The sequence below is a fragment of the Pelodiscus sinensis genome, chromosome 15, assembly GCF_049634645.1.
Source record: "Pelodiscus sinensis isolate JC-2024 chromosome 15, ASM4963464v1, whole genome shotgun sequence".
In the NCBI taxonomy this organism is placed as follows: Eukaryota; Metazoa; Chordata; order Testudines; family Trionychidae; genus Pelodiscus; species Pelodiscus sinensis.
Window position 1 is genome coordinate 4,694,611 of NC_134725.1, and position 24,654 is coordinate 4,719,264.

Consider the following 24,654-nt stretch of genomic DNA (forward strand, 5'->3'; position numbering starts at 1 on the left):
TGGAGATATTGGGATAGAGAGTACGCTTATTAAGTTTGCAGAGGATACCAAACTGGGTGGGGGTTGCGACTTCTTTGGAGGATAGGGACATAATTCAAAATGCCCTTAGCAAGTTAGAGAAATGGTCAGAGGTAAACAGGATGAGGTTTAATAAAGAGAAACGCAAAGTGCTCCACTTAGGAAGGAACAATCAGTTCCGTACATACAAGATGGGAAGCGACTGTCTAGGAAGGAGCATGGCGGAAAGGGATCTAGGGGTCCGAGTGGACCACAAGTTGAATATGAGTCAACAGTGTGATGCTGCTGCAAAACAAGCAAATATGATTCGAGGTTGTATCAACAGGTGTGTTGTAAGCAAAACTCGGGAAGTCATTCTGCCGCTCTACTCTGCACTAGTTAGGCCTCAGCTGGAGTACTGGGTCCAGTTCTGGGCGCCACATTTCAAGAAAGATGTGGAGAAATTGGAAAGGGTACAGAGAAGAGCGACAAGAATGATTAAAGGTCTAGAGAACATGACCTATGAAGCCAGGCTTCATGAACTGGGCTTGTTTAGTTTGGAAAAACGAAGATTAAGGGGGGACATGAGAGCGGTTTTCAAATATCTAAAAGGGGGTCACAAGGAGGAAGGAGAAAATTTGTTCCTCTTGGTTTCTGAGGACAGGACAAGGAGTAATGGGCTTAAAGTGCAGCAGGGGAGGTTTAGATTGGACATTAGGAAAAAATTCCTAACTGTCAGGGTGGTCAAATATTGGAATAAATTGCCAAGGGAGGTGGTGGAATCTCCCTCTCTGGAGATATTTAAGAACAGGTTAGATAGACATCTGTCAGGGATGATGTAGACGGAGCTTGGTCCTGCCTTGAGGGCAGGGGGCTGGACTCGATGACCTCTCGAGGTCCCTTCCAGTCCTATGATTCTATCTCATCTCCTTACAACACGCAGGACGTGTGGGTCGATCCCGCAGATTCCCTCCCACCGATTGTTCTTACTAACCCCAATTTATCGCAAAATCAGACTTGGTCGTTCTAATACTATTTACCAATCGATGTTGCGTTGTGATGGATTCGTTAAAATGCCCAGTGCCTCCTAACTCACGTTGTTACTGATATGCGCGCAGTTGACAGTTTCGTGGCTGCATCGGTACTTTTTGTGTATCAGAACAAAAGTACAGGTAACCCCTAGCACTTACAACCTCACTGGAGAACCGTCGGAAGTCAAGCCGTGGCAAGTCAAACCCGTATTTCCCAATGTTATAAATGGCCGTTCTGTTCCTGGAAACCCATTTCATACCCGAAAAATACCAAACTTGACTACGGAAATGGAGGAAAAGGAAACAAAACCGTTCAAATCGTGCACAAAAAAACATCACAAAAAAGTGAAGGCTGAGGTGTGCAGAGAGGCTGCGTGTCTGACTGACGTACTTTTCCTGGTTTGGAAGGATGCATGGAGTCTGCGTCGTGAGCTGTCGTAAATGCGAGCTGTCGACGTAAATTGGAGGGGATTAGAAGCTATCTTGTGTGAAAAAAAGGGTTGGAGATGTGGGGGGTTGAGAGTTGGGGGATTGTAAGTTGGGGGTTGCCTGTAAATCAGACGGTGATAAGTCAGGGGTCGCCTGTAAGTCGGACAGTTGTAAGTCGGGGGTCGCCTGTGAATTGGGTGGTTGTAACTCAGAGGTCACTTGTAAATCAGGGGTCTCCTGAAAATCAGGAGGTGGTAAGTCGGGGGTCACCCATGAGTTGGGCGGTTGTAAGTCGGAGGTAGCCTGTAAGTCGAGCGGTTGTAAGTCAGGGGTTGCCTGTGAGTTGGGTGGTTGTAAGTCGGGGGTCCCCTGTAAGTCAGAGGTCACCTGTGAGTTGGGCAGCTTTAAGTTAGGGTTTGCCTGTAAGTCAGCTGGTGGTAAGTAGGGGCTCACCTGTGAGTTGGGCGGTGGTAAGTCAGGGGTCATCTGTAAGTTGGGGGTCACCTGAAAGTCGGGAGGTGGTAAGTCGGGGGTTGCCTGTGAGTTGGGTGGTTGTAAGTCGGGGGTCCCCTGTAAATTGGGGGTCACCTGAAAGTCAGGAGGTGGTAAGTCGGGGGTTGCCTGTGAGTTGCGTGGTTGTAAGTCGGGGGTCCCCTGTAAATTGGGGGTCACCTGAAAGTCAGGAGGTGGTAAGTCAGGGGTTGCCTGTGAGTCGGGCGGTGGTAAGTCAAGGGTTGCCTGTGAGTTGGGTGGTTGTAAGTCGGGGGTCCCCTGTAAATTGGGGGTCACCTGAAAGTCAGGAGGTGGTAAATTGGGGGTTGCCTGTGAGTCGGGCGGTGGTAAGTCAAGGGTTGCCTGTGAGTTGGGTGGTGGTAAGTTGGGGGTCAACCGGGAGTCAGGCAGTTTTAAGTCGAGCGTCGCCTGTGAATCAGGTGGTGGTAAGTTGGTGGTCGTCTGTGAGTTGGGCGGTTCTATGTCAGGGGGTCGCCTGTAAGTCGGGCAGTTGTAAATCGGGAGTCGCCTGTGAGTCAGACAGTTATAAGTCGGGGGTCGCCTGTACCAGTACGAGGCCAGTAGGCCTGTGTTCTTGACGTGGTCTCCCGTATTCAGCTTCACCGGTGTTGCTGTGCAAAACATTTACTGACTCTCACCACTTTCTTTCTTAGCCCAGCTTTGCCTGCGGGCTTTGTCACACCAGACTTGAGACCGGCCACAACTCCACGTTTAGGACAAGGCCGACAGCCCCACGTATTGTGCAGGCAGGGGGGTGCAGTCCCCCCCCCCCCCACACGGGAAAGAGGCGGGGAAAGGCAAGCCGAGTGGAGCGGGAGAGGAATCCTTTTTTGGAGAGAAAGGGAAGGAAATTGCTTCACCGTGGCTGCAGGCCAGACGTGGACTTGGCAGAGCAGGGGGCGAGCGAAGAGAAGCGGGCAGCCTCTGGGGGGCAGAGGCAGGCGATGAGGGGTTAACCTGCGAAGGGGGCACTGAAAGGGGGCCCCGCCACGGAGGAGGAAATCCAGCAGCCTCGGGAGTTTTGTTTTGAAGCCCTGGACACACCCAGTCCCGGGCAGCCGGCCAACGAGCAGTTTCGTTTTCTGAGGAAGTGACGGGTCCGGGGAGCAGGACGGGAGAGAAGGCGGACGGGGCCCGGGGATCCCTTCGCCCTCGTTGGGGGGCAGAACACAGCCCGGAATCCAGAGCAGGGGGGCTCGGAGAAAGCCACCCCCCGGATCTGAGCACAGCCGGGTGACCCAGCATGGAGCCAACCCGCCCGGGGAAATCTGCAGCCACAATCTTTGTGAAAACCCTCACGGGCGAGAGTCTGTCGGTGGCCGTGTGTTTGGACGAGACCGTGCTGGATCTGAAGAGGAAGATCGAGGCCCAAGAAGGAACTCCGGTCGACCAGATGCGTCTGATAGCCTCAAATCCAGGCAGACAGCTGAACAATGACTGGACCCTGCGGCGCTCGGGGCTGACCGATGGCTGCGTCGTCCATTTGGTTCTAAGATGTAAGCTCAGGGCGAGGCCCAGAGGGCGAGAAGTGGCTGCATGGGGGGGACAGAGTGGGAGGGAGGGGGAGTGTCCTCCCGGGGCTTATCTTTGGGGAGCACTGGAGGGTTCACACCACCTAGATCAAGGAGAGTCAGAGCAAACCCCGACGCCAGGCAGACCCAGGGGCCCCCAACCGGCACTTGAGACTTTACGTTTGTTCTTTCTTAGATGTGTTTTGCTAATCCCCTACTGCTAGAGGTGGGGAGAGGCCATCCCTAGATAGCCGTCCTATAGGGGAAACAGCTACTGGAACATGCCCAGTGCAGGTAGGAGGGAAGAGGAAGGAAACCCATCCTCCGCTCCTCCCCGGCCTTTTCTCCATTATTATTGATAATTATCCAACTTGTAACGGACCAATGCCATTCTCAGATTCTTTATGCTCTTCCCGTAGCTTTAAAACGCCTTTTTAGTCTTCTTACCTCTGCCATAGACAGCGTCCTTTGAATTCCCTTATCAATGATCTACAATTCCTGATTTCGATTCATTACTTTCCTCCCCGGCCTTTTCTCCATTATTATTGATAATTATCCAACTTGTAACGGACCAATGCCATTCTCAGATTCTTTATGCTCTTCCCGTAGCTTTAAAACGCCTTTTCAGTCTTCTTACCTCTGCCATGGACAGCGTCCTTTGAATTCCCTTATCAATGATCTACAATTCCTGATTTCGATTCATTACTTTCCTCCCCGGCCTTTTCTCCATTATTATTGATAATTATCCAACGTGTAACGGACCAATGCCATTCTCAGATTCTTTATGCTCTTCCCGTAGCTTTAAAACGCCTTTTTAGTCTTCTTACCTCTGCCATAGACAGCGTCCTTTGAATTCCCTTATCAATGATCTACAATTCCTGATTTCGATTCATTACTTTCCTCCCCGGCCTTTTCTCCATTATTATTGATAATTATCCAACTTGTAACGGACCAATGCCATTCTCGGATTCTTTATGCTCTTCCCGTAGCTTTAAAACGCCTTTTTAGTCTTCTTACCTCTGCCATAGACAGCGTCCTTTGAATTCCCTTATCAATGATCTACAATTCCTGATTTCTGATTTCGATTCATTACTTTCTTTCATTAGCGCCACGTATATTTTTATTTTGTATCGCTCCCTTCACATCCCCGTTAAATCAGTTTAAAAAAAAAAAGTCTGGCCGCCTTTTCGAGATTGGGATAGGAATGATTTAGGAATCATTAAAAAAGGGACGGAGAATAAGACAGAGAATATTTTATTGCCTCTGTATAAAACCCTAGGACGCCCACATCGTGAATACTGAGTGCAGCTGTGCTCTCCTCATGTCCAAAAAGATATCTTGGCATTTGAAAAGGTTCCGAAAAGGGCAACAAAATCGATGAGGGGTTTGGAACAGGTCCACATTTAAAAGACTTCAATTTTTCAGCTTAGGAGACTAAGGGGGGATAGGAGAGAGGTCTATAAAATCACGACTGGCGTGGCAAAAGTAACTAACGCGATGTTATTTACATATTCCCACAATATAAGAATGAGGAGTCACCCAATGAAATGAATAGGCAGCAGCTTTAAAAGAAATCAAAGGAAGTTTTTCTTCACGCAGCACACAGTCAACCTGTGGAACTCCTCGCCAGAGGAGGGTGGGAAGGCCAGGGCTTCAAACAGGCTTAAAAAAGGAACTAGATAAACAAGCAGGTTTCAAAGGAACAAAAGGACGCTTTTCTTCACGCAGTGCACAGTCAACCTGTGGAACTCCTCGCCGGAGGATGGTGTGAAGACCAGGACTTGAATAGGGTTCAAAAAAGAGCCAGATAGATTCATGGAGGTTAGGTCCATCAATGGCTGGGTAGGAGTGTGTCCCTAGCCTCTGTGTGTCCCTAGCCTCTGTTTCTCTGGAGGTGGGTGACGGGAGGGATCACGTTGTGTTTGCCCCCTTTGGGACATCTGCCATTGGCCACTGTCCACAGACAAGATCCTGGGCTAATTGGCCCTTAGGTCTGACCCAGTTTGGCCGTTCTTATGCGATCTTGTGGGGCATCTAATCAGGTGTTCCGAAACGATTCCCGTTTATCATTCCCGTTTTTTTTTTTTTAATTAAATTCTTCTTCCAAACTGATTTGCCTCCTAACGGGTCTTAACACGGCACCGGTTCTATATTAAGAGTCGGGACTTTGCTTTCACATTACAATCATCGGATTGTAACCGCTGGTCGCCTCAGCGACCGTTAACGTATAGATCTCCGATCGGTTTCTTTTTATCAAGATCTAATAGAGAATTCCTCTCCTCTCTCTCTCTCCCTCCGCCCCCTTTCTCTGGGGTTGCCTGCAACATTTTTTGTTACGAAATTAGTGGCTAGGATGGTTAGAAATTCCACGCACGTTTCGTACCGGCAGCATGAAATCTTCACCAGACGTTGCTCAAATTAAAATCCTCCAGCATCACACTTGATTTCCTGTTATTCATAGGTGTGTAAGGAGGTGATAGGCTGGACAATCTAGCTCCGCCTATAGAGGGGTGGGGTTTATTCGCTAGTGGGAGGAGCTTAGATTCCATTCTAAGGGGGAGAGCAGGAAAAGGGCCCAGGTCTTACTCTTTGTTGTCTGTTTCGCAGTGCGTGGTGGTGGAGACATAACGACAACCCCCCTTCTTCCAGGTAAGAGCTTCCTGTTTTAACCCGTTGAACGTTTTCCCTTTAAAACAGCTGCTCGGGGGAAGAGAGCAACAGGTTGGATTCCGGGTCTAGGAAAGGTATTATCCTTTACTGGAGATCCCCGCCATATCTTGCGTGCAAGGCTTAAACCCAGTGACGGTGGGTCCATGAACGTCGCCAGGAAGCCGGGACAGCCAATGAAAATAGAATGTGGGCTTTTGAATTGTGGGGGAAAACATCCAGAATCCATCTCTGTGGGTACGCCCAGAGTGCAAGCTCCTTTTGAAAGAAACTTTTTGGAAAGAACTCTTTCAAAAGAGAGCATCTATACCTCAAAACCGGATTGAAAAAGCGATGTGCTTTTTCGAAAGAGCGCAGCCAGACTGCATGGACCGTCTCTCGAAAGAAAACTCCGATTGCTATTCACAGCATAGCCACCAGGGCACCTGTGCTTTTTTCCGATGGACTCGTCTTTCAAATAATGCTTCTGCGCATTGTCCACACCCGCCTTTTTTCGAAAGCGCTCTTTTGAAAAAGGCATTCTTCCTCGTGAGTTGAGGTTTGTCAATGTCAAAAAAAAACAAAAAACAAACCTGCGTCCTTTCAATTTAATTTCGAAAGAACACGATGGCAGTGTGGACCCAGGTGAAGTTTTTTCCAAAAAATAACGTAGGCTAGACATAACGGCTACGTCTACACTGGTATGATTTTTCAAAAATGCTTTTCACGGAAAAGTTTTCCGTGAAAAGCATTTTCGGAAAAGCACGTCTAGATTGGCAGGATGCTTTTCCGCAAAACTACTTTTTGCCAAAAACCGTCCGTGGCCAATCTAGACGCGGTTTTCCGCAAAAAAGCCCCGATCGCCATTTTCGCCATCGGGGCTTTTTTGCGGAAAACACGACTGTGCTGTCTACACTGGCCCTTTTGCAAAAGTCTTTCGGAAAAAGACTTTTGCCCGAACGGGAGCAGCGTAGTATTTCCGGAACAGCACTGATGATCTTACATGAGATCGTCAGTGCTTTTCCGGAAATTCAAGCGGCAGTGTAGACAGCTGGCAAGTGTTTCCGCAAAAGCAGATGATTTTGCAGAAAAACTTGCCAGTCGAGACACAGCCAACCTGTGTGAACAGAGGAGAGATGGACTGAGGTAGGATCAAGGCATGGGCTATCCAGCGACATCCATGCCAAAGAAGGATTAAACCTTGGAACAAACAGAGGCCAAGGACACCAGTTTATCCCCTGGCTAATAGCCTTTTATGGACCTAACCTCCATGAATTTATCCAGCTTCTCTTTAAACTCTGTTCTAGTCCCAGCCTTCACAGCCTCCTCCGGCGAGGAGTTCCACAGGTTGACAACACGCTGTGTGAAGAAGAACTTCCTTTTATTAGTTTTAAACCTGCTACCCATTCATTTCATTTGGTGTCCTCTAGTTCTTCTATTATGGGAACTAATAAATAACTTTTTTTTATCGGCCCTCTCCACACCACTCCTGATTTTATAGACCTCTCTCATATCCCCCCTCAGTCTCCTCTTTTCTAAACTGAAAAGTCCCAGTCTCTTTAGCCTCTCCTCATATGGGACCCGTTCCAAACCCCGAATCATTTTAGTTGCCCTTTTCTGAACCCTTTCCAAGGCCAAAATATCTTTTTTGAGGTGAGGAGACCACATCTGTACACAGTATTCCAGATGTGGGCGTCCCATAGTTTTATACAGGGGCAGTAAGATGTTCTGGGTCTTATTTTCTATCCCTTTCCTAATAATTCCTAGCATCCTATTTGCCTTTTTGACCGCCGCTGCTCACTGTGTGGACGTTTTCCGAGAACTGTCCACGATAACTCCAAGATCTCTTTCCTGATTTGTCGTAGCCAAATTAGCCCCCATCCTACTGAATCTTAGTCTATAAGGTGCCACAGGGCTCCTCGCCGCTTTTACAGATTCAGACTAACACGGCTACTCCTCTGATACTTGTCACCTTTTTCAGAGGATGAAAGGATACCTGTGTCCTAAAAGGCAGGAGGTGCTGTGTGCATGGGCCAGAGAATGGGGGTATATCTACCCAGCAAAATTAGTCTACACACAACATTGTCTACATACAAGCATTCAACTTAGGGTACATCTAGACGGCAGAGTTTTTCCAGGATACCGGAGGTCACCCGGAACGTGTCTGCTTTTCCAAAAAAAATTTGGAAAAGCAGACGGGTTTTTTCCGGCATCCCTGTCAACCTCGTTTTATGAGGAAGAAGGGATGTTCTGAAAGAGGGATTTTTCCCGACATATGACCCCGTGTAGGCAGGCCAAATGTTGGATAAAGATTCTTTTGGAAGAAAAGCAGAAAAGGAGGCGTATCCATTTCCGACTTTTCTTTGTAGTCTAGACACACCCAGAGTGTCAACATGACATCCAGCTGGAGCACTTCTTACTCCGACTTATTTTTATGAAAACTCGGAGGAAGAATGTTCCGTCTCGGATTTACTGCTGCGTAGACAAAAGCTGAATGAAGCTATTTCGACTGAAGCTACATTGGCGTAGCTCAAGTTGCGACGCTGACTGTGAATTTAGCCCGGTTGTGTCGACGCAACCGGAATTAAGAAATACGTTTGGTTTCAACCCGGAGGGAGGGTTAAAAATGACACTGCTGAGGGCATCTTCCTGGCTTCTCAAGGGCGTCTTCCCAGTGGGGTGGTGGCAACGTGCCACCCAAGGGCAGGGAATCGGGGACTTTGGGGAGTTTTTAAGCAGAAGCCTTTAGTGGCAGGTTGTGGGAAGACAGTGGTGTTACTAACCCAAACGAGAAGGGAGAGGTACCCAACTGCTGTCTTGCTACCTGGGCTGCGGCAGGTTCGTCCGCCGACCGTGATCTCAAACGATGTGATTTCTCCTGCCATTTCAGTCTCGGATTTTCCTACGGTAACGGCACCAGGCAAGGGAAAAAGCCAGCTACTCCACCCGGCATCTCCAGACACGGAAGAATCTGAGGCACCGCCACGTAAGAGGCCATGGGGGGAAAAAAAACTTGCTGAAGGTGAAATCCATCCCCTCCTCCAGGTCATTCAAAAAGATGTTGAACAAAACCGTCCCTAGAACCGATCCGTGGGGCGCCCTGCTAGAAACCAGCCACCAACCGTGGCATTAATCACGACCTATTGAGCTCGTTTAGCTCCTCCACGTTCAGACCACGGGGGTTACACGCGTGGGTTTCTTTTGTAACGTCCGGATGGTCAATCGTGAGATGCCACCACGTGGGTGTGGACCCAGAACCTCCTGGCCCAAATCGGACTCCAGCCTGCCCCCTGCAGGATGAGCGTGGGTTAGGGGGGAGACCCGGGCCGTGGCCCACGTTATCAAAACGCTGCCCCCGTGAGCGAAAAACGGTTTGCGGTGAATAGACACGCTTTAATGGTGGGGTGTCCTCTGTGTTCCTTCTAGGAGTGAGAAGAACGGTGGGTCCTTTTAGATCCTGTGCCTTGTTGAAGGAAAAATGCAAGAGATGCGTCGGAGAGGTAAGGGGAAAACATCATGGAAGTCGGGAAAACGGGGATTACCGACCCGGATCAGACCTGGGGGATCCTGTCTCTGAACGTAGCCGGCACCATGTGAGTCAGGAGGTAATAGTCTACCTCCGCATTGGGACTCGCCGCCGAGGGTACGTCTCCCGTATGAAACTGGGTCCGATTTATTCAAGTCGACTTTTTAGCAGCCATTTTCACAAAGTCAATCTTGGTCCTCGGAGGAAGAGTACCGACCCGATACCTTTGACGCGAACAGGGATGCATTGTGGGTAATCATCCAGCAAGCTCTGCCACCCACTAGAACTCTGGGCTAGACCCCCAGGGCCTGATGGGAGAAAAACCCAGTGTCACGGCGACTGATGACCAGTGGCTGGAAAACTTTCACATGCGTAAGGCTGCTTTCATGGAAGTTGGCAAATTGCTTCCCCCCGGCACACGGCAGGACCCAGCGACACCAGACAGCTACCACTCCATCGGGAATCAATTTGGAGGAGGGGGGTGAAGGGAATCTACAGGATAGGCGGTTATGATCCAAGAAGGCAGGACAATCAATAGCTTTGAGCGGGGAAGGGTAGTGACTCGGCACCATGCAAGACATGGTGGATGGCGAGGGACACGATTCCTACCCATCCTGGCTGATAGCCATGGATGAACCTATCTTCATGAATGTATCTAGCTCTTTTTTGAAACCCTGTTCAAGTCCCGGCTGTCACACCGTCCTCTGGCAAGGAGTTCCACAGGTTGACTGCAAGCTGCATGAAGAAACGCTAGGGTTGACAGTCCCGGGCGTCACACCATCCTATGGCAAGGAGTTCCACAGGTTGACTGCAAGCTGCATGAAGAAAAGCTAGGGCTGACAGTCCCGGCCGTCACACCATCCTCTGGCAAGGAGTTCCACAGGTTGACTGCAAGCTGCATGAAGAAAAGCTAGGGCTGACAGTCCCGGCCGTCATAGCATCCTCTGGCAAGGAGTTCCACAGGTTGACTGCAAGCTGCATGAAGAAAAGCTAGGGTTGACAGTCCTGGCCGTCATGCCATCTTCTGGCAAGGAGTTCCACAGGTTGACTGCAAGCTGCATGAAGAAATGCTAGAGTTGACAGTCCCGGCCGTCACACCATCCTCTGGCAAGGAGTTCCACAGGTTGACTGCAAGCTGCATGAAGAAAAGCTAGGGTTGACAGTCCCGGGCGTCACACCATCCTCTGGCAAGGAGTTCCACAGGTTGACTGCATGCTGCATGAAGAAATGCTAGGGTTGACAAGTGTCTGGTATTGGCCTGGTATAAAAAAAAAGAGAAAATGTTACATGCCCAGTATTTTCTGTTTTTCTCGGACGGAAGGTTCCTGGACATTCTTCCCCCGCCACATCTGGTGGGGGCAGGTGGTGTGTGTTGGGATTTAAAGGAACCGTGTCTTGTGTTTGTTTTTTTTTTTTTGAGGAACCAATTTTTTCCCCCTGCCGTGCTCAGTATTTTTTGCGAAACTATCTGGCAACCCTAAGACAAGGGTCCTTTTCTCCCTTTGCAACCTGCTAGTGTAGCTAGTTCCTTTTGTTACCCTGTCTGAAGTCCTGGCCTTCACCCCATCCTCCGGCGAGGAGTTCCACAGGTTGGCTGTGCGCGGCGTAAAGCAAAACATCCTTTGGTTTGTTTGAAACCTGCTGCCTGTTCATGTCCTTTGGTGACCCCTCGTTCTTGCGTTAGGTTACCCTGGTGAAGCCACCCTCCCCTCTGTATTTCAGACTCTTCCAGAGGTAACGCCGCAGATTGTCCTAGACCCGGAGAGGAACAAAACCATCTACAGGTAAGGCGCTCCAGGATGTGATGTGAGAATGGCATTTCTCAGAGGTGACCACCAGGAACTTTCCGTGTAGGTGATGAGGGGGGGGGTAACGCTCTTGACGGGGGGAGGGATAGCTCAGTGGTTTGAGCATTGGCCTGCTTAAACCCAGGGTTGTGAGTTCAATCCTTACGGCAGCCATTTAGGGATTTGGGGCAAATATTTGTCAGGGAGGGTACTTGGTCCTGCTGTGACTCCATGACCTTTCAAGGTCCCTTCCAGTTCTAGGGGATCGACAATCTCCATCTCACTTTTCACAGCCACTGGGGAGAGCGTGAACAGATAGCCTTGTATACGTGTGAACCTCACTTTGCCCCGACTCCCGGGAGCTGGTAAAAAGGGGGGTGTCTACAAATATACTTCCAGGTGGTTCCAAAGAGGATGGAGAGAGGCTGTTCTCAGTGGGGGCAGATGGCAGAATGAGGAGCAACGGTCTCACGTTGCGGTGGGGGAGGTGTAGGGTGGCTATTAGGGGAAAACGATTTCTCGACGAGGGTGGAGAACCACACGGATGGTTTCCCTAGGGAGGTGGACTCTCCATCCCTAGAGGTTCTGAAGTCCTGGCTTGACCAAACCCTCGGTGGGTTGATTGAGTTGGGTTTGGTCCTGCCTTGGGCAGGGGGCTGGACTTGATGACTCCTGAGGTCTCGTCCAACCGTACGGTTCTATAAAGTGAATGAAGTCGTGTGGGGTTGGTGGTGACTCCGTGAGGCCACCGGAAAACCTGGAAGGACCACCGGCCTAGAAGCGCTGTCCAAGCCTGATCTCTAGTTCATGGTCCCATCCTCCCTCCCTGTCAGCCGACGGTCAGGGCAGTGTGTGTGTGTATGCTTCCGAGAAAAGGTTTAACGTCCGTGTCTTTACTGCTAGGACCGGGGTCCCGTCGCAGAGAGTGGCCAGCAGGCCAACAGACGCCCCGTTATATAGGAAGAGCTTATTACACCTTAGATTTTAACTGCTAGAACACAAAGTTCCTTCGCAGCGGGCAGCCTGGGAAAGGCTGGAAAGGTGCCCCAACGGATCTTGTCACCTGGGAGTGACACAGATCCAAACGCCCAAGCTCTCCCTATGTCTGTCCCTTTTATGACCGGCTGAAGTTCTTTTAAATTGTGCTTGGTTCTGTTACAGCAACTGAAGGAGTCAGGTTAAAGCTTAAACAGTTCCAGGTTTATTAAAAGACTTATAAAAGCATATGGTTACAATGGCTATTGCTCTAGTTCTTAAATGCTAGCAAATATATATATATATATATATATAGGTCTTAAAAATGATCACAGGAAAAAAGTAAAGATAGAAAATAGAAAGAATGGTACCAAGTGACAGCTTAATCTTTAAAGAGCTCTAACACTATGGCTATGTCTAGACTGCAGGCTTCTTTCGAAAGAGCCTCTTTCGAAAGCATCTTTCGAAAGAGCCTCTTTCGAAAGCATCTTTCGAAAGAGCCTCTTTCAAAAGATCGCGTCTAGACTGCAGGCGGATCTTTCGAAAGAGAAATCCGCTTTTTCGAAAGAGAGCACCCAGCGAGTCTGGATGCTCTCTTTCGAAGACGGCCTCTTTACATTGAAGAACGCCTTCCTTCGAAAGAGGAACTTTCGAAGGAAGGCGTTCTTCCTCGTAAAACGAGGTTTACCGCCATCGAAAGAAAAGCCGCGTTCTTTCGAAATAATTTCGAAAGAACGCGGCTTGAGTCTGGACGCAGGGGAAGTTTTTTCGGGAAAAGGCTACTTTTCCCGAAAAAAACCCTGAGTCTGGACACGGCCTATGTATATATATACTTAAGCAAAGGACTACATCCAGGTACAATTTTTACCCCTTTGGCTATGTCTAGACTGCAAGCCTCTTTCGAAAGAGGCTCTTTCGAAAGATACTTTCGAAAGAGCCTCTTTCGAAAGAGAGCGTCTAGACTGCACGTTGAACTTTCGAAAAAGCGGCTTGCTTTTTCGAAAGAAAGCATCCAGTGAGTCTGGATGCTCTCTTTCGAAGAAGCCCTATTTACATTGAAGAACGCCTTCTTTCGAAAGAGGAACTTTCGAAGGAAGGCGTTCTTCCTCGTGAAATGAGGTTTACCGCCATCGAAAGAAAAGCCGCGTTCTTTCGATTTAATTTCGAAAGAACGCGGCTTGAGTCTGGACGCAGGGGAAGTTTTTTCGAAAAAAGGCTACTTTTCCCGAAAAAACCCCTGAGTCTGGACACAGCCTTACTGTGCCTCTCGACTCCAGCGTGTCAGGCCAGGGCTGATCCCTCAAATCCTAGGAAAGACGAATACGAGGTGGGCGTCCCCTTGGAACCTCGGGAAGTCAATCACCTAACCCGACCAGCAGATAGATGGTAGATTGACACTCAGAGAAAATGTGCTGCTGGACCCATCTTTATACCCCTGGGGGCCCGTATCCTCTTTCTTATCTAAGATGCCGAATTGTACTGGTCCGTTTTGTGGCGCCAGTTCTTACAAGCAAGTTTCAAGTTAATTTACACTTGCAAGAGAGGAAGATAGCTAAATTAGGAGTGCCGGATATTCTTTTACTGGGCGAGAGATTCCTCCCCCTGCGGGCGGCTGTGTGTTCGTATCAATATGGGTTTCGATCAAGGACGCTCCTCGGCAGCCTCTTGATCAGCAATTGGCATGTCTCTGTTTACAGCCATTCACGGTCACAGCAGCCTGGGCCTTCTGCTCTGTGTGCCCTGTCTGCTCCAGGCAAGCAAAAATGGATGTTACAGGGGGGTTCCTGTCTGGCTACTCTCCCCAGAGCTCACCTCCCTCACGCCGGCTCCTTTCACTGCACCGAGACGGGCCTTGGCTTTGAGGTGAGCGCGGCCGTGACGGTGGAGTACAGCTACGGCTCCTGGGCGGAGAGTCTGAGCCCGTCGGCCCAGGAGAACTGGATGGTCGCTGGTCCCCTCTTCCACATCCGGGCCGAGCCCCACCGGGTGCGCGCGGTGCACCTGCCCCACTTCGTGTGCCTCGCAGGTAGGGCAGAAACGGGGAGACATGGGGGTAGACGTTGGGAGCCGCCCTCTGCAGCCAGCGGGGCTTGGGGAGGTGTTGAACGCCTTCGGCGGCCACACGTGGAGAGGGGGTCGGTCGGTGCCGGTCAGCAAGCAGCAATACACAAGGGCCTACTGAGCCGGCTAGGAGGAAGGCTCCGAGTTGCTTCTCCCTCCTCCTCCTCCTCAATTTGTGGGGCTGGTCCAGTTCAATTCGGATCCCCTCAGGATTGAGTCGAGGTTGGGGAGGGGGCTGGACTTGACTTGTAATTCGGCTGTGGCATAGGAAGCTGTTAAGGCCAAGAATTTAGGACGCGCGGAACACAGAGCCGACATTAGAGGGATAACCCGTAGATCCGGGGTTGTGTCATCATTACCGATAACAATGCTAGTGGGGATGTTAAGCCTGACAAGTTGAACGGGTGACCCCCGGGGCCGGAAGTGGCAGCCTCCGACTTGCCTGGCTCCAGTCCCCGAGTCTTTGCGGTTTCTTTTGCAGACGGAGCCGACGAAAGCTTGTGCCGCATTGCCCATTTTGAAGCTGGCCGGATGACCCCTGAGCGACCCACGAGCATCAACCGCTTTTTTGCCGTCCTGAAGAAGCCCAACTTCTCCCAGCTTGGCGTGGTTTGGAGAAAGCTACGGTCGGCCTTCAAATTTATCCCCATCCATTCCCTTGTGCTGATCTACCGGACGCTCAGCATGGCAGATGTCACGCTCCACCTCTACCTGATACCTAATGACCACTCCTTGCAGAAGGTAAAATAGATTGGCAAAGGCTGGAAATTGGTGGCAGCAGTGGGATCACGTGATGGTTCCCTGTTGCGTTCACTCCCTCTGGGGCATCTGGCATTGGCCACTGTCGGCAGACAGGACACTGGGCTGGATGCACCTTTGGTCTGACCTCGTCTGGCCGATCTTATGGGTTACTTCTGCCACCCATTGCTGTAATATTTAAGGGTAAAGTCTGGGGGAGCGGGGCAAATCCCCTTATGGCTGCAGTGATAGAGGGTGAATAAATAAAAGTTATTTACTTGTTCCCATAATAGAAGAACTAGAGGACACCAAATGAAATGAATGGGGAGCAGCTTTAAAACTAATAAAAGAAAGTTCTTCTTCACACAGCATGTAGTCAACCTGTGGAACTCCTTGCCGGAGGAGGCTGTGAAGGCTAGGACTATAATAGAGTTTAAAGAGAAGCTAGATAATTTCATGGAGGTTAGGTCCATAAAAGGCTATTAGCCAGGGGATAAAATGGTGTCCCTGGCCTCTGTTTGTCTGAGGCTGGAGTGGGATGGCAGGAGATAAATCGCTTGATCATTGTCCATACCCAACCTGTGGAACTCCTCGCTTGAGGAGGTTGTGAAGGCTAGGACTATAAGGGTATGTCTTCCCTAGCTCGTTAATTCGAGCTAGGTAGGCAAATCAGGCAACCAGAGTTGCAAACGAAGTCCAGGATTTAAATATCTCGGGCCTTATTTGCATGTTCCCCTCCCGGCCACCATTTTTAAATCTCCCTTAGTTCGAACGAACTGACCGCGGCTACACACGGCAGTTTAAAGTTAATCCGAACTAAGTCGTTAGTTCGGATTAACTGTTACTCCTCGTGGAATGAAATCCTTAGTTCGGATTAACTGTTACTCCTTGTGGAATGAAATCCTTAGTTCGGATTAACTGTTACTCCTCATGAAATGAAATCCTTAGTTCAGATTAACTGTTACTCCCCGTGGAATGAAATCCTTAGTTCGGATTAACTGTTACTCCCCGTGAAATGAAATCCTTAGTTCGGATTAACTGTTACTCCCCGTGAAATGAAATCCTTAGTTCGGATTAACTGTTACTCCCCGTGGAATGAAATCCTTAGTTCGGATTAACTGTTACTCCCCGTGGAATGAAATCCTTAGTTCGGATTAACTGTTACTCCTCGTGGAATGAAATCCTTAGTTCGGATTAACTGTTACTCCTCGTGGAATGAAATCCTTAGTTCGGATTAACTGTTACTCCTCGTGGAATGAAATCCTTAGTTCAGATTAACTGTTACTCCTCGTGGAATGAAATCCTTAGTTCAGATTAACTGTTACTCCTCGTGGAATGAAATCCTTAGTTCGGATTAACTTTAAACTGTCGTGTGTAGTCGCGGGCAGTTCGTTTGAACTAAGGGGGATTTAAAAATGGCGGCCGGACGGGAACATGCAAATAAAGCCCGGGATATTTAAATCCTGGGCTTCATTTGCGACTCCAGTTGCCTGATTTGCCTACTAAGCTCGAATTAACGAGTTAGTGTAGACATACCCCAACAGAGTTTAAAAAAGAGCTAGATACATTCAGGGAGGTTAGGACCATAAAAGGCTGTTAAGCCATCGGGTTAGGAATGGTGCCTCTGGCCTCTGTTTGTCAGAGGCTGGAGAGGGATGGCAGGAGAGATCGCTTGATCATCGTCTTCGGTCCACTGTCAGCAGACAGGACACCGGACTAGATGGACCTTTGGTCTGACCCAGTATGGCCGTTTTTATGGTCTTATGAGCAAGAACCACCTTCAAAACAGGTTGAAAAGGGCTTGGTCAAGGAACAAAACCCATCTCTTTCCCCACTGTGATCACTTTGCACCCATTTTATTGCTGGGAGGGTTGAGGGTTAAGAGAGACGGCGCTCGCCCACTGAAGAATTGGTGACATACGCGGGCAAGGAGCCTATAACACACTCACCAGAGGGCTACGTCGATGGAGGTCAGTTGTTCCTCAGATATGATGATGGTTCCCATTCACAGGCCATCGAAGGAAAAGAAACGACGTGGAAATCAACGCACGTGCCCAAACCTCCTCAGACCGACCCTTTGTACTTTGGGTCTCGGTACCAGGTGTCCGGTTTGGAAAATCTTCAGATCACGCCGGCGGTAAGTGGTCCTCTCCCCGACCAGCATGGAGGCAGGAAATATTGGGATCCTCCGAATCCGCCGGACGAGGATTCCAAGCGAACGTTGGGGCTAGGAATGCATCAGATACTTCACTGGTGCTTCTTGTCCCCGGGAAAAGGGTTCAATTTGGAATTGTAGGCTACGTCTAAACGACAGCCTTCTTCCGAAAAAGATGTAAATCGGACAGCTCGAAATGGCAAATGAAGTCGGAATCTGAATTTCCCGCACGTCATTTGCATAATGACGGCCGTGCAGTCCGTCGAAAAAGGGCTTTTGACAAGTAAAACCACCGTCTAGACGCGCTTCTTTCAGAAAAAAAAATTTTTTTTCGGAAGAACCGGTAAACCTCATTTTTTTTTCAGGCATTGTGGTTCTTTCGAAAAAGGGGTTTTCCGACAGCGGTTTCACTTCCGAAATACCCATTTTCGAAAGACCGCGCGGCTGCCGTTATGCAAATGAAGCAGGGGATAGTCAAATCCCGGCTTCATTTGCCGTTTCGACCTCATTTACATCCCTCTTTCGAAAGAGGGATGGCGTTTAGACATCCCCCTAGTAGGGTCTTCGGTGGGCTGGGTAGCCTAGTAGTTAGCATCCTGCTGAGGTAGGGTAGAGGTACGAAAGGCCAACCCCACCACACACCGCTTGGCTCTAGACCAGTGGTTCTCAAACTTTTTGGCATCACTCCCCCCTTTTTGATTTTTGAGAAACCCTCATGCCCTCCTCCAAAAAACAGCAGCACAATTTGAGAAGAAAAAAAAAAAAAAGATTGTCCTGCCCTTTTAAGAACAAAATTGGCATTGCCCTTTTAAGGGGGCCATTTTGAAATCTGCCCTAGCCAGTCCCAGCTGCTCATGTTCTGGTGGCTGAGCAGACAGACCAACTGAGCTCTTTCCTGCGGGGGGGAATTTATGGGGGGCTGGGTCACCTCGTGCCCCCCTGGAATTTCTTCATGCCCGCCCCCTAGGGAGCACCCCCTCCAGTTTGGGAACCCATGCTGTAGACCCTCCCTGTTGTCCTCCGCCGTTCTCCCAGGCATGAACAAAAACGGAAAAGGGACCCAAACCGTCAGCCCCCACCGGGCCTCCCAGCCCTGTCCCCAGAGGGCGTGTGCTCTTCAGGGTTGGAGGGGAGGAGCTAGCTGGGCCCAGTGCTGCCCTTTAACCCCGTCCTTTCCCAGTGTGCCCCACATGGTGTGTCTTGGAACGACGGAGATGTCAACGGCGGCTCTACCGCCTTCGCCGAGAGTCCGTTGGCTTTTCGCCCTTGCAGGAGAGGCTCGTGGCTTTAGCCCCTGAGGATCTTGCGTGCTCAGCTCTGGGAACTTTCAGGGACGCCTAGGATGGATGAGCCGTGGTGGTTCCCAACTCCTGGGGTTGATGGAGGCCTCGCCCATTGGGTACAGAAAGTCCACGGCAGCTGGTCTTTCACAAGCCAGAGCCTCTGTCTAACCCTCTGCGAGTCCCTCATGGTTGGAGCCTGGGGCTGTCCGTTCCCACTCTTGGCGCCGGAGGACGAGTCTCCCAACGCCTTCTCCCTCTTGCTTCAGCAACTGGACTTCTGCTACCGGAGCCCCGGGGAGCAGCAGTCGTTTGTGGAGATCTACACCCGGGAGATGAAGAAGGAAATCCGGCTCCAGGTGCAGGGCCAAGAGGACGGCAGCTTGGTCTGGGAGACCTTGGTGAGGCCAGGTAGGGCCAGCGACTTGTGGGTCGTGGTGGGAAGTAGAGGGCCCTCAGCCCATTCACATCAGAGGGAGATTTTCCGTTGACTTCTTTGGCTTGTGGCTGTCAGATGTGACTTCTCCCTCGCCGAGGCCGATGACTGGTTCCCCCGAACCAAGCTGTGGCCTAAACACTGCTAGGCACTCCCCGCGTCCATCTAACCAGGGCGTACCCATCATGCCCTTGAATGAGAAGCGACCTCAAGAGGGCATCAAGACCAGTCCCCTGTCCTCACAGCAGGACCAAGCCCCATCTAGACCAACCCTCGTAGATGTCTACCCAACCTGCTCTTCAATATCTCCAGCAATGGAGATTCCACAACCTCCCATCCCTTGTCCTCATGACAGGGCCAAGCCCCGTCTAGACCATCCCTGGTAGATGTCTATCCAACCTGCTCTTCAATATCTCCAGCAATGGAGATTCCACAACCTCCCATCCCGTGTCCTCACGGCAGAACCAAGCCCCGTCTAGACCATCCCTGGTAGATGTCTACCCAACCTGCTCTTCAATATCTCCAGCAATGGAGATTCCACAACCTCCCATCCCTTGTCCTCATGACAGGGCCAAGCCCCGTCTAGACCATTCCTGGTAGATGTCTACCCAACCTGCTCTTCAATATCTCCAGCAATGGAGATTCCACAACCTCCCATCCCTTGTCCTCATGACAGGGCCAAGCCCCGTCTAGACCATCCCTGGTAGATGTCTACCCAACCTGCTCTTCAATATCTCCAGCAATGGAGATTCCACAACCTCCCATCCCTTGTCCTCATGACAGGGCCAAGCCCCGTCTAGACCATCCCTGGTAGATGTCTACCCAACCTGCTCTTCAATATCTCCAGCAATGGAGATTCCACAACCTCCCATCCCTTGTCCTCATGACAGGGCCAAGCCCCATCTAGACCATCCCTGGTAGATGTCTGTCCAACCTGCTCTTCAATATCTCCAGTGATGGAGATTCCACAGCCTCCCGTCCCTTGTCCTCACGGCAGGACCAAGCCCCGTCTAGACCATCCCTGGTAGATGTCTACCCAACCTGCTCTTCAATATCTCCAGCGATGGAGATTCCACAACCTCCCATCCCTTGTCCTCACAACAGGGCCAAGCCCCGTCTAGACCATCCCTGGTAGATGTCTACCCAACCTGCTCTTCAATATCTCCAGCGATGGAGATTCCACAACCTCCCATCCCGTGTCCTCACGGCAGAACCAAGCCCCGTCTAGACCATCCCTGGTAGATGTCTGTCCAACCTGCTCTTCAATATCTCCAGCGATGGAGATTCCACAACCTCCCAATGCCTGTGGCTTATCCCCTGGACGCTAGTAGCAGTAGAAATGAATGAGTCTGCCACAGTCCCCGGCCTCTCCTCTTCGTTATCCTCCCCTGCAGCCTAAGATGCCCACCAGCCATGGGGGTCCGGAGAAGAGGGGCAGGAGGTGTCAGGGAGTAGGGGCATTGGATAGGGGGCAGGAGGAGCAGTGGGGGTTGGATAGGAGGTGAAAGTTGTAGGGGGTCTGTGAGGGAGCAGAGGGGTTGAATAGGGGGCAGGAAATCCCAGAGACGCAATGGAGATTCCAGAAACGATTTTCAGAAGATCGACCAACTCTTTAACGGTTACGTCGGGGAAGGAAGCTCCCCCAGTCTAGCTTTAAGGACAGGTCGGACAGCGGGCGAACCAAGAAACTCTAGAAATCAGACACTGCCCTCGGCCTCTGACAATCCCCCAAGCACGAATCAACTGGCCTAATCCCTCGCTTCTTTCTTCCAGGAGATGTAAGACTTCCTGCTTCGCCCTCCCTCGGGCTCGCAGGTCAGTGCGATTTTTTTTTAACCGTGCTTTGGAGTTTACACAGTCTGTGCCCGTTCTTGTCCTCCGGCTTGAAGCATAGACACGAGGGCACCGTCTCTATCCCCGTGACCACAAAACCCCTGTTAAGGTTGCAAAGAGGCATCCGTTCCCACTGTGTTCCCAAAATCGGACCAGAATACCGAGAGTTAGCAACAGCCAAAACCTTTCAAAGCCAAGAAATGCGAAGTTAAAGTTTTAAGAGGATTAAAAAAACCATGAAGTGTTCAAAGTTTTTGATAATTCCCCAAACAACCTTAACTCTGCCCTTTGTGCCCTGGGCACAAAATGGACATTAGCATCAACGTTAAACGTTTCTTATGCCGTTTGCCCTCTGCACAGAGTAAAATTTGCTCTGGGTGGGGTAGGGATGCTTCTACACCAGTCCTGCAATGCTGAGCTGTGAAATTTCTCCCCTCCCCGTGCTGGCTAGCTTCATTACGCCTCTGATCTTCAGTCTTTGTTGTGTTTATTCTCACCCACCTGGTGTGGGAGGGTAGAGCTGGGGCCCAGCTGGGAGCCTAGACATAGAGAGGCTGAGTGACTTGCCCGAGACCACACCGGAAGTCGGTGGCAGACCATGGACTTGATCCCTGGTCTCAAGTTGGTGCCCGAACCTCTGCCCAATCTCTCCTCTGCCAGGGAGGCTACTCTACAGCCGTGTTTTGTAAACTTTTTAAAACCAAGGAACACCAAACAATTTTTTTTTATGGGGAACACCGAGGATTTTTTTGTTGAGGGAAGAAAAGCCCCCAAGAAAAAGTTGTTGAGTTCAAAAAAAAAAAAAGGAGGCTTGCCCCTTTAAGGGCAGCCATTTTGAATTCTGTTCTCTCCACAGCACACCAGTGGTACCATGGAACACACTTTAAGAAACACCGATCTAGACCATCCCTGGTAGATGTCTATCCAACCTGCTCTTCCATATCTCCCATTAAAGGCGGCCATTCCCCAGACCAAAAAAAAAAAAGGAGGCTTATCCCTTTAAGGGCAGCCATTTTGAATTCTGTTCTCTCCACAGCACACCAGTGGTACCATGGAACACACTTTAAGAAACACTGATCTAGACCATCCCTGGTAGATGTCTATCCAACCTGCTCTTCCATATCTCCCATTAAAGGCGGCCATTCCCCAGACAAAAAAAAAAAAAGGAGGCTTATCCCTTTAAGGGCAGCCATTTTGAATTCTGTTCTCTCCACAGCACACCAGTGGTACCATGGAACACAGTTTAAGAAACACTGATCTGGACCATCCCTGGTAGATGTCTATCCCACCTGCTCTTCCATATCTCCCATTAAAGGCGGCCATTCTCCAGACAAAAAAAAGGAGGCTTATCCCTTTAAGGGCAGCCATTTTGAATTCTGTTCTCCTCCCCGGAACACACTTTAAGAAGCACTGAGCTACACTTAGCCACTGCTAAGAACTGGTTTCCCGGTTCGCATCTCAAACCTTCTCCCACGTGGTGATCCCCTTAACTCTGCCCCACCATAGGATGGCCTGAATCGTTAACAGGGGTGCCCTAGACCATCAAAGTTGGCTCAACTCAGCAGCCCTCTGCTGATGTCGGAGGTCTGTACCTACCAGAAACGTGCCCCGTGCTTTGGCCTAGCAGAGAGGAGGGAATGGGGGAGGAGGAGGTCGTGTCTTTCACGTGCAGCAGCATAACGCAGGGCTGGTGTCTCCATTAGGGGCGGCCTTTCTGGCGAAGCACCGGCTGCAGCTCCGCGATCGAATGGGGCTGCTCGACTCCGTGCTGGCCCGCTTCCGGGACGCCCAACTCCTCAACAGCGAGGAAGAGGAAGAGGTGAAAAGCCACCAGACCAGCAAACGGCGGAACGACGCCTTACTGAAGCTGGTGGAGAGGAAGGGGATTCGGGCACAAGAGAAGCTGTACCAAATCCTCCGGGAGACAGACCCATGCCTCGTAGAGGACTTGGAGGCATCCCAGTAGGGTCAGGAGAACTTCCTCTTGGCCACAAGCACTGAGGGTTACTGCCGTGGCCAGTCGTCACGGAGAAATATGTTTGAGGAGATTTTCAAGCCACGCCACTGGGCCACCACCACGAGGAGTCGGAAATCTGTGGGGATTCCCCTGCAGAGCGGACCCTCTGACACGTGGCCATCAGGCCTCACCGAGAGCAGCCCTGACTCCTCGTCCAGTGCCGTCACTGTTAGGCCTCCTTTCCTAGCACAGGCGCTGCTGTGGATGCTCTGGAGAACGTCCAGTGGAGGGCAACCGAAACGAGGAGAGGCGGAGGGATCTGGGCTTTTTTGCTCCACAGAAGAGCGAGAGGGGATTGGAGAGCAGCCTTCAACTGCCTGAAGGGCGGTTCCAAAGAGGATGGAGGGAGGCTGGAGATGGCTGGCAGAACGAGGAGGAGGTCTAGGTTGGAGATGAGGAAAAAATGTCCCGAGGAGGGTGGGGAAGGCCTGGAACGGGTGGAATCTCCATCTCTAGAGATTTGGAAGGTCCAACGTGACCAAGCCATGGCTGAGATGAGTTAGGGTGAAGGGCGGGAAAATGGGCCGTTGAGGCCGAAACGGGGCTACCACCATGCCCAACGGCATGACGGCTGTTGCCGTAGAAATGTCTCCCTGGCACCAGGAACCATGAAAACAGCGTGGACTCGCCATCCCTAGAGGTTTTGAAGGCCCGGCTTGACCAAGCCCTGGTTGGGTTGATTGAGTTGGCTTGGTCTTGCTTTGGACTTGATGACCTCTTGAGGTATCTTCCACCCCTAGGAGTCCATGACACCTGTAAGAACTTCTCAGGAGAGCCATGCGTCATCCCGAGAAGTACCTCCTTCACGCGTCTTCCACCACAGCCTTGCTTTTAGAGACCAGGCGAAACTCTTCCTCTCTTCGGACAGTCACTCTCCCGTGGGACTCAGAACATCATCCGTTCAGCATCGGGGGACTCCGTGTTCAGCCCTCATGGTGGCAGAGTGACTCCTCACCGAACTAAAACCGAACGGTTGCTGATATCCAAGCGATTGTGACTTCATTGCGTTGATCGTGTGCCAACAGGACGGTGCTTCTGAAGGGTCCACGTCACGAAGACGACACGAGAGAGAGATCTTGGAGCCGTTGCGGGTCGTTCTCTGAAAACATCCACTCAGTGTGCAGCGGCAGGCAAAAAAGCCAACACAATGTGCAGAATCATTAAAAAAGGGATCGAGAATAAGACAGAGAATCTCTTAATGCCTCTCTATAAAACTAGGGGACGCCCACATCTTGAATATGGCGTACAGATGTGGTCACCTCCTCTCCAAAAAGATCTCTCGGCATTGGAAAAGGTTCAGAAAAGGGTTACAAAACTGATTGAGAGTTTGGAACGGGTCCCCTATGAAGAGAGATTAAAAAGACGGGGACTTTTTAAGCTTAGAAAAGACGAGAGATGGGGGGATAGGATAGAGGTCTACAAAATCATGACTGGGGTGGAAAAAGTGAAGAAGGAAAAATTGGGTCTGTCTACACTTGCACCCTTTTTCACAATCCCTGTAACTCTCGTTTGACGAGGATGAAGGGATAATTCGGAAAAGACTGACCGCAAGAATGTGATGTATGTGAGTATCACTTTACGCTTAAGAATCTGTACCAATAAACAACCCTAAAAACAATAGTGTTCCAGCTCACCCAGTGTCTGGCTTTGTTCCTCAGTAGGTCTGTGGAAGTGCAGCAGACGTAACCTCCATGATCTAGCTCGTTTTTGAACCCTGTT

At 50.5% G+C, this 24,654-nt stretch overlaps 2 protein-coding genes across 3 annotated transcripts in view; both read left to right on the plus strand.

Moving 5' to 3' along the window:
• The first annotated feature begins 2,759 nt into the window (after positions 1–2,759).
• Positions 2,760–24,654, plus strand: part of LOC102445807 (NACHT, LRR and PYD domains-containing protein 1a-like) — a 61,087-nt gene continuing 39,192 nt past the window's right edge. The window contains exons 1-7 of one of the 2 annotated variants that reach the window (XM_075897862.1): positions 2,760–3,466; positions 6,089–6,130; positions 9,018–9,113; positions 9,554–9,627; positions 11,376–11,437; positions 14,113–14,441; positions 14,958–15,217. In XM_075897862.1, coding sequence (XP_075753977.1) covers positions 3,214–3,466; positions 6,089–6,130; positions 9,018–9,113; positions 9,554–9,627; positions 11,376–11,437; positions 14,113–14,441; positions 14,958–15,217 — 1,116 coding nt within the window. In that variant the 5' untranslated portion in view covers positions 2,760–3,213. The remainder of the gene's footprint in view (positions 3,467–6,088; positions 6,131–9,017; positions 9,114–9,553; positions 9,628–11,375; positions 11,438–14,112; positions 14,442–14,957; positions 15,218–24,654) is intronic. The other variant, XM_075897863.1, reaches the window with a different exon arrangement.
• LOC102444196 (caspase recruitment domain-containing protein 8-like) lies at positions 18,706–23,191 on the plus strand. Its single transcript, XM_006116754.4, has 3 exons — positions 18,706–19,060; positions 20,859–20,900; positions 22,622–23,191. Exons 1-3 carry the CDS (start codon positions 18,712–18,714, stop codon positions 22,882–22,884), a joined length of 654 nt encoding a protein of 217 aa, XP_006116816.3. The 5' UTR covers positions 18,706–18,711; the 3' UTR covers positions 22,885–23,191.

Excerpts from the sequence above, each read along its gene's own strand:
- LOC102444196 (XM_006116754.4), top strand. The coding sequence starts at position 18,712 with ATGGATGAGCCGTGGTGGTTCCCAACTCCTGGGGTTGATGGAGGCCTC. Across the intron at positions 19,061-20,858 it reads GGAGACCTTGGTGAGGCCAG|GAGATGTAAGACTTCCTGCT; the intron begins GTAGGGCCAGCG and ends TCTTTCTTCCAG. Across the intron at positions 20,901-22,621 it reads GCCCTCCCTCGGGCTCGCAG|GGGCGGCCTTTCTGGCGAAG; the intron begins GTCAGTGCGATT and ends TGTCTCCATTAG.